Genomic DNA, 16,441 nt, shown 5'->3' with positions numbered 1-16,441 from the left:
TTAGGATGGCAGGCCTGATTTCACATGTCCATGCAGATAGACCCGTTCATAAACCTTTTACAGTTTTTCAGGGCTGTTCTCTCTGAGAAGAAACTTATTAGTACTCAGTCATTACTACCTCACATAACCATGGTCCCTACAAAAAAATAAACCAGTTAATTCTCTAACAAGTCTGCCTTTCCCAGTTGAGGAGAAGCAGAGTGAGAGCTGTCTGTTAAAATGGCTTTTCTGCCCATCAGAAAAGTTCAGCAAAGGAATGGATATAAGCCTCCCTCCTTTACCCTTAGCTAAAAATTTTATAGGTGCAGTGCATTAAGAAGAAAAATCTATGTTCAGCAGGTATCTACAGCTTGCCCTGGCAATGAGGCCTGTGGAAGGTCTGTGTCTGGATTTTGCATTTGATAGGAGAGGGGATGTCAGCCAAGAGAGCCCATGCACACCTCTCCTGCGCCCTGCAGCCTGGCACCAGCATGGTCCTCCCTGCTGGGACACCCCTGCACAGCCAGCAGCACCTGCCTGGTTGGACAGCCACAGGCACATCTCACTGAATTTATAAGGTGCAGCCTTCCTCCTTCAGTGGAAAAGCTGAATGGAGGCAACTTGTAGAGCAGAAGCATATTGCATAAAGGAAGATCCAAAGCGACACAAACATCTCATCCCACACGGTGGAGGATCAGTCTGAGCAGCTGGATTTGGGTTCCAAGGCAGAGCTCAGGCTCCCTGGAGGTGGCTGGGAGCAGCTGCTCACCATGGCAGGGCTCACAGTGCACACAAAGAACAAATTTGACAGTGAGAGGCACGACCTGGGGATCCCACACCTGCATCTCACCAGTGCAGTGGGTTTGCATGGCCTGCAAGGAACTGCAACTGGAGCTGTTTGGTCTGGAGAAAAGAAAGCTCAGTGAGGACCTTATCACTCTCTATAATCATTCTCTATAATCTCTCTCTATTTCCCTAAAGGAGGTGAGGTCTGGACTCTTCTCCCAGGAAACCAGTGGCAGGACAAGAGGACAAGGCCTTGAGTTGTGCCAGGGAAGGTTTAGATTGGAAATGAGGAAAAATTCATTCACTGAAAGAACTGCCAGGCAGTGGAACAGGCTTCCCAGAGAGGTGGTGGAGTCACCATCCCTAGAGGTACTTAAAAGATGTCTAGATGAGGCACTCAGAGACACGGTTTAGCGGCGGACTTGCAGCTAATGGTTGGACTCAATAATCTTAGAGATCTTCTCCAAACTCAGTGATTCCATAGGTCTAGGATTTAATACATTGCTGAAGGTATTTTTTTGAAATTTCTCTTGTCCTTTGCAGTTTCTTGGCAAAGCTTGTTGCAATGCAGAGATTGAGCTGGAGAGAAGTGCTTGCTCAGAAGCCAATGTGGCAACAAGACACTGCCAGTGCTAGCAGGATACCCATGGCATTCCTTCCCAGAAAGTGAGCAGCTCAAACCTGAGAGACCAGCTACATCAAAATACAACTTGCTAATTTAGAAAAAATCCAATTAAAAAAAAAATACTCAAGCCACCACCACCACCAAAGAACAGCATTGCCAAAACCCCATTTCTAAATGTTCTTGAAAGGCAAAATCCTATTTTCACACAGTCACTGTTTACTCTGGTGAAAAAGAGAAAGAAACACCTTTTTGGCCACTGCCCAAAAGATAGAGAGATCCCGATAACTGATACCATTCACCACTGAGTCAAAGTTTTGGCAGAGATAATATAATCAGTTTCTACCTGCAGCAAGTTAAAATACCAGATGTTCTGCAAGTGAATGAGAAATAAAAAATACAAAATTACGTGCAGAACACGATATATTTTTGGAAAATGTTTTCCAAGTTAAAACGTAACTGTGCAGTACTGCTTGGTTTCAGTGTTAGTACAAGCCTACAGAGCCAACTTAGGTAATCACAGTTGTGACAAAGGCAATGTAAATGAATCCAAGTATTTCACCAAGAATGGGGAAACTCTGATTTAAAACATTTCTGAAATGTCTTTGTATAAATTTCTGCAAAGCTACAACATTTTCCAAGCTATCCATTATCTCCAACAAGAGGTACAAAATTGTCTTATTGCATTTCCTCCTGTTATCAGTGGGTACAGGTAATTCCCAGGTCTAAGCTGGGAGGTGTGAGCATCTTTCCATCCAGGGAGATTTTCACCTTCTGGTAAGAGAGCAGCGCAGGCAGCCATCAGCCCAGCTCCAGTTTGTACCAAGCTGGTGCTCAGAGATGAGTGAGGGACACTGGAATACAGCTGGAAAACCAGGATGGCCACACACAGAATGCCCAGGATCTCATGGGTGAAGGCAACCTGCATAGCCTGTGTCACAGATGGGGTGTTCAGGGGAACACTGGATGCACAAATTGAAAAACAGGAATATGTGTTTCCTTTAAGGGCAGTGGTCAAATTTACCACTCTTAGTTTCTGTATATTAAGGAAAGTGCTATTGCAGAGCCACAGAATATGTGAGGGAGGGGAGATATTTGAAACCTTGGATAGAAAAGGCAAATAATGAAATCCAAGCCTCCCACAGGCTGCAGGGAAGGTGAGGGTATACTTTCTGAGGAACAGAGGGCTTGTATCCACAGACTGACCCCACAAGCTTTTTTTTTAATATAATAGATATAAGGATAGATATAAGGAAAATCCTTTAGGAAAGTCTGCCTTGTAACAGGTTTTGACAAAATATTGCCTTGCATTTGTCCTATTGCCTCTTCTCTTCTAGAAGAAAACCTTTTGAAAGGTCAGATTCTTGTAGTTTAGAGAATGAGAATCACAAACCCACCATCTAGCCTGCAATGCACTGTAGTGCTGAGCACACTTCTTTGCCAAGAGGAGTAGGATGACCCATCCAGGCAAATCCTTCCCCTTTTACAGCTTTCTCCCTCCTTTCAGTTTTCAAATTATTATGTTTTTTAAGAAACACAAAATCATCTCCTAGGACATATTCCCTTGAACCAACCCCACTCTCTATGCCAGTGTTTGGAAACCACTGGTCTGATAGGATTAAGAAAACCAGTGGTGCATTCCCCTCCTCCTTTGTATTATCCTATTTCCTTCCCATAATCAACTCTTGGAGTCACCTTTCCACTTCAAACTTAGGTTTGTGCCCGTCACTATTTTTAATGGTAGATTAGAATTTGCCTAGTGTGAAACTTCCATATTCATGATAAGAAGGGGAGGTTCTTTTTCCAAATGAATGTCAACAAAAAGCTGCAAGTTCCCATGCAGGACTACAGGTCAGGGGCCAAGAACTAAAATTATATTAATTTTTTTTTTTAATATATATATATATATATATATATATATATATATATATATATATATATATATATATATATATATATACACACACAGGCACTGGTTGCTGCACGTGAATCAAAGAGAAGCAAGCATCAGCATTACTCAGCCAAAGGAAGTACTTAAGGGGAACAAGTCTAATCATCACACCTAAATACCTGCAGCAGAAAGGGTGTGCCTGTACTGCACTGGGCTTTGAGTTGGTACCACTGTTTTGATGAGCTTTTTCGCACAACCACAGCCAGTAACTGTGGAGCCTCACTCCTGCAATGTTTCATCTCCTGCTCCATCACCTGTAGCTGACTGATTCTGGATCACAGGACAGAACAATGGTGCACTTTACTGCTGTTTAAATGGGGCTCTGCCCTGAAAATCACTCTGAGCAGAAACTCCTCGAGAACTACTGGGAAGAAACCTCCTGAAGGGCCTTTGAAAATGTGGAGGAAGAATGCAAAACAAACAAATCAGGATAAGGGTGACAAAAGGGTCGCATGTTGGGCTGATCAAAACCTTGCTTATTACTCTGCACACATGATACTCATTCCCTCTGTTCCACAGACATTCCATTCAATTTTCCATATTTTACAGCAACGTGGCACATCAGATGTGCAGCAGGACCATGTGCACAGAGCACAGCACCCCCAGGCCAAGCTCTTTGCACACACAGCCCCATGCAGATGCATCCAGCCTGAAACTCATAAGCCGATTCCCATGATTTCCAGAGAGACAAGTTTTCAATTCAGCAAAAAGCTGGACTGTCAGCTAAGCCATTTATGGCAGCTCTCCCCATCTGCAGCCCTTCCCCCTGTGCACAAAGCCTCCTTCTGCTCATTGCTGCAGAGTTCTGATCAGTTCCCACAGGCTGATTCTGGGGAGACAGTGCTTGCAGCGGGAGATATTATAATTGGCAATAATTCAGGACCCAAAAATGGGACACAGGCCATAGTTCCCCTTGATCTTTCCTTAAAGCACAGCTAAGCCAGAATTTCTATCACGCTATCTGTGACATTAAAGTCTCTGATGTTGGTCAGGCTCCAAAGTGATGGGGGGAACTTAAGAATAAACTTTCCAGTCAAACCTGCGTCAGTCTTTGTGTCAAAGTGTTCCTTCACTCATTTCCAGTCAAACAGATTTAAATCCGTGGAGGAATGAAGGAAAAAAAATAAAATCAAAGCAGTAAATGAGAAGGCTGCATACCAAATCCTCTCCTTTCCCTTTCTGAGAAATTTATGGATTGCAATAGCCTGCATGCTGTGGCTAAACTGCAAATACTCCAGGAGAAAGCCATCCAAGGAAGTGAAACTGCTGCAGGAACACCACCTGGGTTGGCAATGAAGATGGCAAGGCTCACCAAGACACATGACCTTGTCAGCATTCCATGGAATGGGGGGTGGAAGAGTCTGCACAGCCACCTCCTGCCACTCCCAAAGGGGTACAGAGGAGCCCATGGACACAGCCTTGGAGCCTCTATAAGGATACACAGCAGCCCATGGACACAGCCAGCCCTTGGAGCCTCCAAGTGCAGCATCAGCACAGGGAAACATCACCTGGGCAGCTGAAGCCTTAGTCAAAAGCTTCTGAAGACACGAGTCCTAGGCATGCTGAAGCTGTTCCCCTCTTTGCTGATAGGGAGAATGACTCTGATTTAATTGCTGGAAATAACCTTAAGGTTGTCCTACTCTTAAGAGAGAAAAAACCATTCTGAAATGTTATGTATAATTGAAAGAAAATCTATCAGAGCAAGAGGTCTACTCGGAGAAAGGTGTTTCAGAGGTACAACCCTAGGAAGGCCACTGAGAGAGCAATTTGGAAGATAGCTATTCAAGCAGTTTGTGTTTTTGGTTTTGTCTTTTTCCCTAGAGAATTATTGAGTCTAATACAAAATACTCCAACATAAGCAGAATTTCTACGAACACCCCCACAAAATATAATGTAAGCATATCCATATGGTCCTGGCAAAGGGTGGAATGGACATCTGTCTTGAAAAATCCCTCATAGGTATGCTTTTTTGAAAGTTTAAAATGCTCCACATCTGTTTCCTTCCCAGCTGGCAGAAAACCCATGGAACGGCAGATCTCCTGATTTGTGAATCAATCTAAAAATGCATTACAACTTTTGACATAAGAAACCCGGCTTTGCATGCTCAATTGACATTTCATTTTCCCTTTGCCAGACTTGGGGTAAATGGGATCCTTTCAGAAGCCCTGTCTATACAACAGCCATTTCACATAAAACAGGCACAAAAAATCTCTGTTTAGCATTAGCACTGGAGGACACCTGTGTCTGGACAAGATGTTGCCTCTCCCTCTGCTCTCAATTCTGTGTTGTCTGGCTCTTAGAGTAAAAATTCCAATCAACACAATGCTGAAAACAAGGTTTTCCACAGAAATTCTGCCCAGGGGAGGGTCTGTAGCAGCAGAGAAAAGAGAGTGCCCACCGATAGAGGGGTACTGCTCATACCCACTCTGGAGCAGAGGAAATGCAGCAAGAGCAGCTTTGGCATACAGGGAGTGGGCAGCTCTGTGCACACACATCACAGCTCTGTTTGCTGTCAGACGGAAAACTTTTTGCCTGCTCTGCTAAAGTTAAAAAATCTTTGGTTATAATTTTGTCTGTTTCTGGGGGTTTTTGCCTTGTTTTCCTGAGCTATGAGGTGAGCCCCCAGGCCTCTCTGATGTAGCAACAACACCAAGGTTAGCTCCAAGTTCCTTTTACTTAGGAAATATATAGTTCTGTAAGTTCTCAGCTCCATTGTCAGTGTCCCCCCAACAACAGAGACGCTCATTGTCAGAGCACAGAATTCCAGGAATTTTTATACGTACATCCAAATAGCATTTGAAGCTGTATCCGTTGTCTGATGCACACAGACTATGACTTTCCTCTTCTGTGATTTTCCTGCATGCAGCAGGGTGTGAACAGATTTAAAAAGGAAGAATACTATTGCCAGTGCAAGGACTGAACTGTGAGGGGGATAAAAAGGGGACACACACACAGATACAGATGCTAAGTGGATTGACAAGAGAGCATTTAAAGGAAGCTGAGAGAACTCTGAAGCAGCCCTAAAAGCAAATGTCTCCTCTTGCTTGCAGCCTGGGAGGGCAGCGATGTAGGCAGGGTGAGGAGCCTTGTGCTGTGTGACAGAGGATTCAGAGCAAGGTCAGCTGGCAACACAAGCAATGTCCAACAGAAACATGGCACTGCTGGAACATCCACAGAGGGAACAGAGCAGACCAGGAGCTCTCTGTAGCACTGGGCTCACCAGACAAAAGCATGTTCTAGAGTTAGGAACCTAAAGACACTTCTCAAAAGATAAAGCTGGGACAAGGTAACTGACTATGATTCGGACAGCCTAGAGGAACTTACAGAAAGTTGTTTGCGTTTTTTTTACAAGGAACCAACAAGTGTGGTGGTTACCTGAGCGCAAAAATAATGTGACCCACACAGAACTACACAGCAGAGGCTGCTGACAAGGGACAGCCCTGCTAGAGAATTAGTGAGAGCTGGGAAGTGTCCAGAGGCCCCCTACTGAAAAGGACACTGAGCTGTAAAAATCACAAGGACATACATATCCCTTAAAGATGTAGGCTGTTTGTAGATTTTGGTTCCCTGGAAGAACTTTTTGAAAGAAAGCTGTTTTCTAGAATCATTTGTTAAAAGTAAAATTCAGCAAAAATCTTCATAAACTTCCTTCCTCAAATCCACCTTTTAATCAGGCAGTACATCCAACAGAAGGAAAAAGTTTTTATAGACTTTAGCACACAGACAAAAACTAGCAGAGGGAAATTTGGGGTGTGTGGTGGGGAACCAGCATAGGAAACAGCTCTGGTAAAACCAGTTCCACCACTGCCCCTCCTCTCCCAATTCTCTTGCCTTACCATTCTGTTGAGAAGTGCTCCTAAACCTTCTTAATTAACTGTGAAGTCACCCACATCTGCCTTTCAAGCCAGAAAAAAAAAAAAAAGGCCTAGAGCACCCATATCCATTATCCATTTGATGACTGCATACATGTATCTGCACACAAAGCCACCCCATGCGTGTTAAATACATTAAAATGTGCACACTGGCCAGGGTTCTAAAGGGTATAATCCTACTGTAAGCAGTTTTTAATTCTCAGTTGATTAAAGTATTAGTACATAAAACATCTGTCAGAAATAAAGATTAGGCAATTGGCTTGGACTTGTTCAGGAGGAAAGCAAACATGCAGCACAAATATCACTCAAGTAAAATCCACCTCATGTAACAGTAACCCTTCCACTGCCAGGAGCCCACATTTTATTAGCGTGAGGCTGTGGAAATGAGAATTTTTTGGTTGTCTGGTTTGGCCAAGACTAAATTTCACAAGGACATTCTACTTACTTCATCCTGACTCAACTGAAATACTCCACTGAAGGAAACATCTTATGCAGTGAAGTACAAAGTAGAAAACACAGCATGTTGTTCAGTGCAGACTAATCAATATAACAATCCAAATAAAATTTTTGTTCATTTTCATAGACAAAATCAGAACTATTGCTTTCTAGGGATGACTAAAAAAGTAAGCAGCTAGACCGTGAGATGCATCATATACAAAAACAAGTACTTGTTATTTATATAACAAATAATATATAGATGAGAATTCCAGCCAGATGAAACCAAAGAAAATCATCACTCACCACTACCCAGCCTGTTCCTCACCTATCCTGAAGCTTCCATGGAGAAAATAAAACCCCATATGGATATGTGGTTATATTCACAAAACCCAATATCACTTTATCTGATTCACCCACGTGGATGCATAAATCCATAAGCATGGCACTGTTTAACTTTCCAGTGTTTTACTATGAAACCATACAAACATTTTATTATGGACATTAAGTTTTCCATCCTGCAGTTATAGTTTTATGCTTCAGGAGTGCTTCCACCCGGAACTTCATCTCCACAGCAGAAACACCATCACTGCAGCTCTGAAGTGACAGCAGCTGCTGCTGTCCCAGGTGAGCAGAGTGGGCACCTGGAAGCTGTGTCCCAGCTGCATCACTAAGGAGGACTCAAACACCAGCTCACCTGCTCTTCAGGAAGACTCCTTACTGAGAATCCCAGGAGAGGAGGCAGCAAAAGCCTTGAGCTGGAGAAAAAGGGAGCAGAGCATAGAAAAGCTCAGCACTCCACAGCTGCAGGTGCGTTGGGGACAGCACACCATGACCTCGGGACATCTGCTTATTGTTCATGGCAGAACATTCTCCTGGTGTCAGCATTCTCCAGACAATTTGGTGGAAGAGTCAAGGTTTCCAGCCCCACTCAGGGTGGCAATGGTGGTGTTTGATTGCTTTTCCTTTAAGTGAGGATAAACACGAGGTATTTGTCTTTCTTGCCGGTTTCTTCCTTCTGGTACTCACCCTCCCCTTTTGCAAAGGGCAGAAACCAGATGCAAGAAATGGAATGATTCAAAGCCTTTGAAAAGATGGAATATCACACACAAGAATATTGTGACCTTCTGCACCTGCAGCTGGACAGAGACTATGAGGAATGGGGAAACATTGGGGTATTTAATACATTATAGCCAAAGTAAGTTTGTACTTCTCTCCTGACTTCCAGCAGAAAGCTTCTGGGCAGAACCCTGGAAGGAAGACTGCACTTTGCAGCAGGACAAAAATCTGTCTGTAACACTGCCACTCATCAATTACCTACAGAAGGATAATGCCAGCTGTTCATGAAAAAGGGAAATGTCATAGAACTCATGAGACATAAACAAGAGCAATATTCAGATCTTACAATAGTATACATGATGCTGAGTTAATTTATTTTTAGACAGCCTGGGAGGTTATCAAAAAAGCACACACTGAGAAAGTTCTTTCAAAATCACAAACCCAGACACTGCAACTGTGATGGCAGCATCCACTTTATGTACAGAAGGAACCAGAACAGATATGGAGAAAGACACTGCAATATTTTATTTTGATTATTTTATTTTTTTAATCTTCAAAGTTTTCTGCCTCAAGACAGGAATGCATGATAGATAGAAATGGCTCAAACATCTTCACATGAAACACTCTTAATCATAATTCATTCACAATTATTTTTCTAAAACATCTACAGTTACATAATCCCATTTCCATCCATTATCACAGATTTAATTATTTGTTAAACAGTAGTTGCCAGCAATTGAAAGCTGTAAGGCTTTTTGCATATTAGTAGAGTCTTCTGAACTACACAAGAATATCACAACTCTAACTCTCACTTACATGGCAACCCCAGGTGACAGATGTTCCAAAGAGAAATGTGTTGCTTATGTGGAGTTCATAAAAATGACAGAGAGCTCTCTGCGCCTTGTTAGCTCTACTACCCCTTCTCCTTTACTAAAGATTATTTTCTAAACCTACAGCATATTCCTCATTTGTAACCAAGAACTTTGATGAGCTGATGAACTTTACCTTCCACTGCTGCTATTTGGCAGATTTGCAAGTCAGGCATACTAGAGCTCTCCAGTAAAACTCTATGTACAGAGCACAGTTTAAACAGATGGGTTGCTTGGAATCCATATCTCCCTCCATCTGAAGGGAACTACTTTGAGGTTCTCTGGAACTGTTGTAAACAAGAGGATATTTTTTTTTTCTATATATATATGTGTGTGTATATATATATTTATATATTTTATATATAAATGTTCTAAATGTCCTTTGGGAGTCCATTTGTTTTTATCTTTCCAAATGATGACTAAATACCTGATCTGTAGCATTTCTCCTGAGAAGATACTAGAAAGGGAATGACAGTTTTGATGCACTTTGGAATGGCACAATCACGTAAACGTTTGCACAATTAAGACTTATGAACTCATCCAAAGTTTCTAAACATGATATTCTAACTAAGAACTAAAATACCAGCACAATGCAGCAAGTTAAAAAAAAGAAAATTCTATGTAATCAAAATATAAACAAGTACATAGGAAATGGATATCTGCCAGTAAATCTATATCTTTTTTAAAGTAGGAAATGTATGCACTTAAGAAAAAAATGTAGCTATCTGACAAACTTTGTAAAAAAAAAGTACTTTCCAAATGCATAACAAATGCCAAGATATCCCGTAACTGGCCAGGTATAGCCACATGAGAGCTCCATGGCTTACAGCAACCTGGGGAGGGGTGGGGTGGAAATAAAATCACAAAAACAATAGATAAGCAAGTCTAGGGAAAACAAAAAAAATCACATCATCATCATCATCTAAATTACTGTATGCTTATATCACAACTGCTAAAGGAGCCAGGGGAAAAAAAGAAAGTAGAGATTGCAATTTAATGATTTTTAAGAATTACCTCTAAAAATTCAGAAGAAAAATGTATCAACTCACTAATTCTAAGCACCAATTTAATAATTTAAGTTAACTGTATTTATATTTTTCATACTAGGGATGGAGCAAGTTCTGATTGAAGGCTTAAAGTTTAACTCTGGAGCCCATCTGACTTCTGTGTTCTTGTCATGCTTCTTCTGCTGTTCACATCAAAGTCACTGTAAAAGATTCTCTCAAGTTTCCGACTCTCAAGGCAAGCAATTCTTTGAAGAGACAATTATGTCCTATAGTTTAAGTCAACTTTCAGGTCATGAAAAGTGAAACATGCCAGTATTTGGTTAGTCTGCTAGTTAAGAGTCTGTGAAAATGGAACAGTCGACACTGTTCCTCGACAGGATTTACCTTAGAACTAGCAGCACCCAGGGCAGACCAACTTTGAACACATCCAGACTCCACGAGGAATTAGTAGTGTTAGAAAATTGCATATGTTTTAGATCAAGAAGGCATTGCCATACATGTGGCATTGTTACATTATTTTTCCTCTATTTTTCTCAAGGAAAAACAAAGGAAAACAGCCCTACAAAGAGCTTTTTGGTTGTTTTTTTCATTCTGTTTGTCTTTGCACCTGGAAAAAGCAGCACAGTGCTTCCCAGCTGGAACAGCTCAGCGCTTCCCATCAGCTCAGTTCTTCTGGAAAGCACTTCCACGTAGTTAAGGTGGTCTACTTCAGCTAATTCTCAGAGCTAACCTTTTTCCAGTATGTATTTCATGCCACTTCCTGACAGCAATTTCAGAACTGAAATGGATCTATAGTAATGTCCACTACTAACCGCGACCAGATCTTGCTACAGACCATCAAGCCAGGCCCTTGGGATGGTTCCACACATTGAACTGAAGCTCAGACTAAAAATCTCACTGAAACTCAAAATCTGGAGTGGTCATGAATCTCAGCTACTCTTCCCTATTTGAACCCTCACCCTTGCAATGAAAGCACGCACACCACGGGGAAACAAGAACCACCTGAGCTGGGAGCACTAGGACAGCGGCGAGTTATCCTGCTGCTCCTCCGTGACCGTGGACTCGCTGTGCTCCTCGCTCAGCTCGTTGGAGGGCTCCTCGTAGCTGGGCTCAGCAGGGTCCAGGCTACTGCCCTCGCTGTGCTCCTCGCTCTGCTCCTCGCTCTGCTCCGCACACTGCTCCAAGTTGCTCTCCAACGAAGCCGGAGAGCTGCCAGTTACGCTTTCATTCTGGTTCATTTCGTTAAAAGGCTGGGGCAGATGTGCAGGAGGCTGCACGGCGTTCTCACTGGCAGGGATGGGCACTTTGGTGGCACCAATATCCAGGACAATGTCATTTGGTGGCAGAGTCACCTTCTCCACCAGTTTCCACTGAATAATGCTCATGTCTTTCCCTCCAGTTGAAATCAAGTGACCGTCGCTATGGGTGAAGCTGACGTTTGTCACATGACTGCTGTGAGCGCTGTATTTGTGACTTGGGGCCTGTTGAAAACAAGCAGAAGGATAAATCACATGTTGGCTGGAAGAGCACATGATACGGAAATTTAAAACCACTAATATTTTTGCTTAGCCCTTCAAGAGAGATCTTAGTTCACAAAAGAGTAAGGAATTATATTTATATTAGATTTCCCACAATACTTCCTCTCTTCTTTGCAACTTGGAACAGATTTAGATCTTTATAGAAAAAGTAATGGACCTCACACTAAGGCCAGGAAACACAAAGCATCATGCCTTGTCTCCAGAATTCAAGGATAACAATTGACACTTCTCTTTTAGGTACATATTTTTATATCTATACTGTTTTACACTTTCTATTTTATATGTAAAATTAATGGGGGTACTACTATAAAAGTCGTATTTGCCTGCCAGGCCCCAAAACAACTACGCTGGAAGCAAGGAAAGCTTCAGGCAAGGTAAACAAGCACATGGACTAGACTGGTCTAGACCTACCTTTGGCTTGGAACAGGGATACTGAAAGAGATGGACCTTACAAAAATCATCAGCCACTGCTATCACTTTTCGGTTATGGGATCTGACAAGGGCATTTATGTCTGTCCCATCTGATCCTTCGGGCCAAACTCCTAGGAAAGAGCACAGCAGATATTCAGCAATGGTGGTTTTGGAAACAAATCAACAGACAATTCAGGAACAAAAATAAAATCTATAAAGCTGTGAGAAAAGGCAAGATGAACAAAAGGTAAGACAGAAATTCAGATGGAAAATGGAATGTGTATTGCATTAAATGTCATTAATATTTTGCTAGTCTAATGCTGCTCCCCCAACCCTGTTCTCCCAAACCCTCAGTTTCAGCCAGGATAACATTGTGGGGCTTAACATTTGTTTCCTGTTCAAAATCTCAGTCTTGTTTAAACCTTATCTTTAAATTAAGTTTGCTGCTAAACTGGCAACTCTTAATACTGTATTCATGCACAGACATTTTAAATGCAACAATGATACTGAAGCACAAGGCAAATCCAGGTACTGCACATTGTGGTCCTACTGGTTTCTTCTATGGTTTCATTTGTTTGACTTCTTGTACTTTAAATCTTGGTATTTGTGTAATTCAAAGAAGATAACTGATTATTGAAACTCTGCACAGAAACCCAGCCTGGGCAAGTTTCATAGATGTAAGTGCTGTCAAGTGCTTAAGTACAATCCAATATGGTTTTAAGTCAAAAGAATGACACAGATATGCCTAGACAAAAGAATAACAACATTTCCTAGATGAAAAACACTGATCAAATTTGGGATGGGGGAGACTCTAAACAAAATTATTTTAACAAAACATAAAGACATTACAGATTTCCATAGTAAAACAGACAATTCACATCAGCATGAAAAGCTGAACAAAAGGTAAGCAAGGAATTATAAAATATGTCAAAGGTACCATGTTTTAAAAATCAGATTTGAGTTTCTGATAAGGTCTAGGAGTTAGTTGTAATTTTCCCCCCTCAAATTTCACCCCCACCCCAAAAAACTCTGTGCCCAATTGACCAAGAGGGCTGTTGATTATCAGATATGAAATAGCTTCTTCCCTTACAGTTTCTGACTTCAATTAAAAAAATTATGTGCTGTCTACTGTTTTATACAGCACAAGAAGCCAACTCAGAATTGCCTTATCTTCTTGTTTTCAAGCAAAATGGCAAAGAGAGTTCAACTTTAAAGCTGTTTTTTCCAATTTTTCAGTGGGTGGAGTAAGAACTTTATTTTCTCTGAAGAATAACAAAGGAAGCTTGTTAAACTTGTTACAATGCCAATAAGCTACATTGTAGGTAATTTACTAAATAATGACATGAAGTGCTAAGGAAAGTATTCAGAAACATTTTAATTTTCCCACATCAATGACATAAAAGTGAAAAAATCTATACTATTTAAGAATTTTTAAGTAGTTCAACATGAATGAATTTTACCTTTCCTCATTCATTCTATATATGAAATACTGTTATCATGTGGGAGTAATAAATGCCTGAAGTTTCAGCTACCACCTTAGGCAGGCTTTGACAAAGAACTATGCAATTTCCTCTTCTTTTTAATTTCCTCTTCTTTTTCATTTAAGATTAAAAGGACTAATATTCAAGATTGAAGCTTTTATTAAACATCTTTTATGTTTGCCAAGCCCTTTAGCAGCTCTAAAGGTAAGGCTGCTTTGTCATAAGACAGCATGATTTGCTTTCAATGCATCAGGCAAGCACGGAAAAAATCCAAGACATTAATATGACCGAGTCCTGAATTCTTAAGATAACTGCAAAAATTCTTAATAACTGTAAAAATAACAAAACCCCAAAAGTAATAGGACTTTATATAAGGCACAACAGCAGTATTTCATTTTTAACAAATTCTGCTTGACAGCAGTAAGCCTCTCAAAAGAATCTCTTCAGGCAAAACTGTGGGAAATGTGCAGCAAAGCCCAGAGTGACTTCAAGAGTTCGGGGTGCAGAGCAATGACACTGCTGAGCCAACAGTAACATCACTGCCAAAAGGAGTGATGCTGCTCTCATCCACACCACACATTTCCATCCTCCTCCTCCTCCTCCTGCTGACAACACTGTGATGCCTGACCCTATGGCACACTGCCCACAGAGCTGAACTGTAAAACACATACCCCCAAAATCCAAATCCCACAAACTCAACCTTCTCTCCTGAGCATCAGCAAGCAGCCCTGGCTTGCTTGGATCCCTGAGCCAGCTGACCCTTGGGTCAAAGCCAGATTAGCAAATGTGTGATAGGTTGGCTTAGCTGCACTGTCTGATTTAATGGGAAAATACTCCCTTTGTTTCAGGTCAAACCACAACTTTAAGATTCTGCAAAGGGTGTCAGACTAGCAGACAATATAAAATTAGGGCATGATGAGTCTTGGCTAGGAAGTTTAAATGTATTCTGTTGTGCTCTGGAATACCATCACATTATCTCTTTATCTATTTCATGCCCAGGTCCTCTGGCATACTGAAGATTTTGAGAGTAGTTGAAGCTAATTAAACTTAATTCAGAGTGGTTGAAATTTGTATTAATCCAAAAGAAAATGCAGACAGGATCAGGAGACCTATCCACTTCCAAAAGCAATAAGTAAAATGGTTTCTCAAAGCAGTGTTTATGGGAGCTACTCCTGCCCAGCCTGGCCCCAGTCACTAATAACAGCTTCTATCTAACAGCTGTCAAAAAGACAAAGCCAGTGGTCTAGATGTGAGATCAAACTCTCTCTGCACTCCCACATCCCACCTCCTTAGGTCAGGAGTAAAAGACACTTCTGGGAGAGCCCTGGGATTCAGAGAGCTGCTGCCCTTATGCTGTCTGCTCTGCTACCAAGAGTAGTGGTAAAAGTTCAGTAGTAACACAGTCTGCTACCTCCATGTTACTGCTAGATTTAAGTACTCTGCAAAAAAATGTAAAATGTTTCAGCTCCAAGCCTATTCCATAAGGAAAATGCAGTCCTTGCAAGGTGTTTTCCTTGTTCCTGGTGAAAGGCATCATATTAGCATCAGAGTTTTGCTTTTCACTTTCTGTGGCCTCTCCTGAATCTTCTGATACTGTTTTAAAAAAGGCTTTTGTGCTGCACTGTTATTGCACTCACAGTAGCAATCAGGAGATGCTTCTGCTTCACAGATCAGCATCAGAGCATCAGGAGATGCTTCTACTTCACTGAGACAGACTGAATAAAAACACCTGCAAATACACAGTCTGGTTCACAGTTCTCAGCTTAATGGAAGCCACTATTTTCATCCAACTAGCAATAAGCAACAATATTTAGCTCCAGAAAGAGCACGCTCCTTTCTATTTCTGCTATACACCAAGCTCCAAAGAAATCAGAAATACTTATGCAGTCTATCAATTAGCTTCCTTCTCTGACCCCTTTATTTTTCCTATTCTGTCTCAGAGCTGTGGTATCCAAAAAGGAAATCATGCCTGGCTATTAAGCACCAAATGCCTCCCACCCAACCAATATGCCACACAAGTGTGTCAGTGTTAGCCCTCACACCAACCTCAATCCTTTGAGGCTACCTGCTTGTTAAGCACATGACAGCCCTTAAATACACACAAGACATGTCAGAGGCTACAGAAAGGACTCACACTTCACTGATTTTCTTCTATCCTGCATGTAAACTGGTATTCAAAGTTGACTTCCTAGTAGCTGTGAAGAGAAGATTTGTAGATCTAATCCTCACCTCTAAAGAATTTGCTGATCTATTCTATTTGCTTTTGGTATTTCAACCAGAACAGAAACAGGTGCCTGATCTCAGTGGTGGAAGAGAGATGTTCCCAACCCTGGTCACACAACTTCACTGGGAGGCTGAACCTTACTTTTGTACCACTCATAGCGGGGTTCCTCATTTATGGCCAATAGAGATGCCTACAGAAAAGGCAACA

The 16,441-nt window shown here is 41.6% G+C and overlaps 1 protein-coding gene across 3 annotated transcripts in view; it reads right to left on the bottom strand.

Annotated features, from left to right (window-relative positions):
• Positions 1-9,057: 9,057 nt before the first annotated feature.
• The window catches only part of EML4 (EMAP like 4), a 144,953-nt gene continuing 137,569 nt past the window's right edge, over positions 9,058-16,441 (bottom strand). For all 3 annotated transcript variants that reach the window (XM_058019750.1, XM_058019748.1, XM_058019749.1), the window contains 2 exons: positions 12,530-12,660; positions 9,058-12,061 (listed from right to left, as the gene is read on the bottom strand). In XM_058019750.1, coding sequence (XP_057875733.1) covers positions 11,597-12,061; positions 12,530-12,660 — 596 coding nt within the window. In that variant the 3' untranslated portion in view covers positions 9,058-11,596. The remainder of the gene's footprint in view (positions 12,062-12,529; positions 12,661-16,441) is intronic.

This window comes from Melospiza georgiana, chromosome 3 (assembly GCF_028018845.1).
Source record: "Melospiza georgiana isolate bMelGeo1 chromosome 3, bMelGeo1.pri, whole genome shotgun sequence".
NCBI lineage: Eukaryota > Metazoa > Chordata > Aves > Passeriformes > Passerellidae > Melospiza > Melospiza georgiana.
Note: the sequence above shows the minus strand (reverse complement) of the source record. Positions and strands in the feature narration are given on the sequence as shown.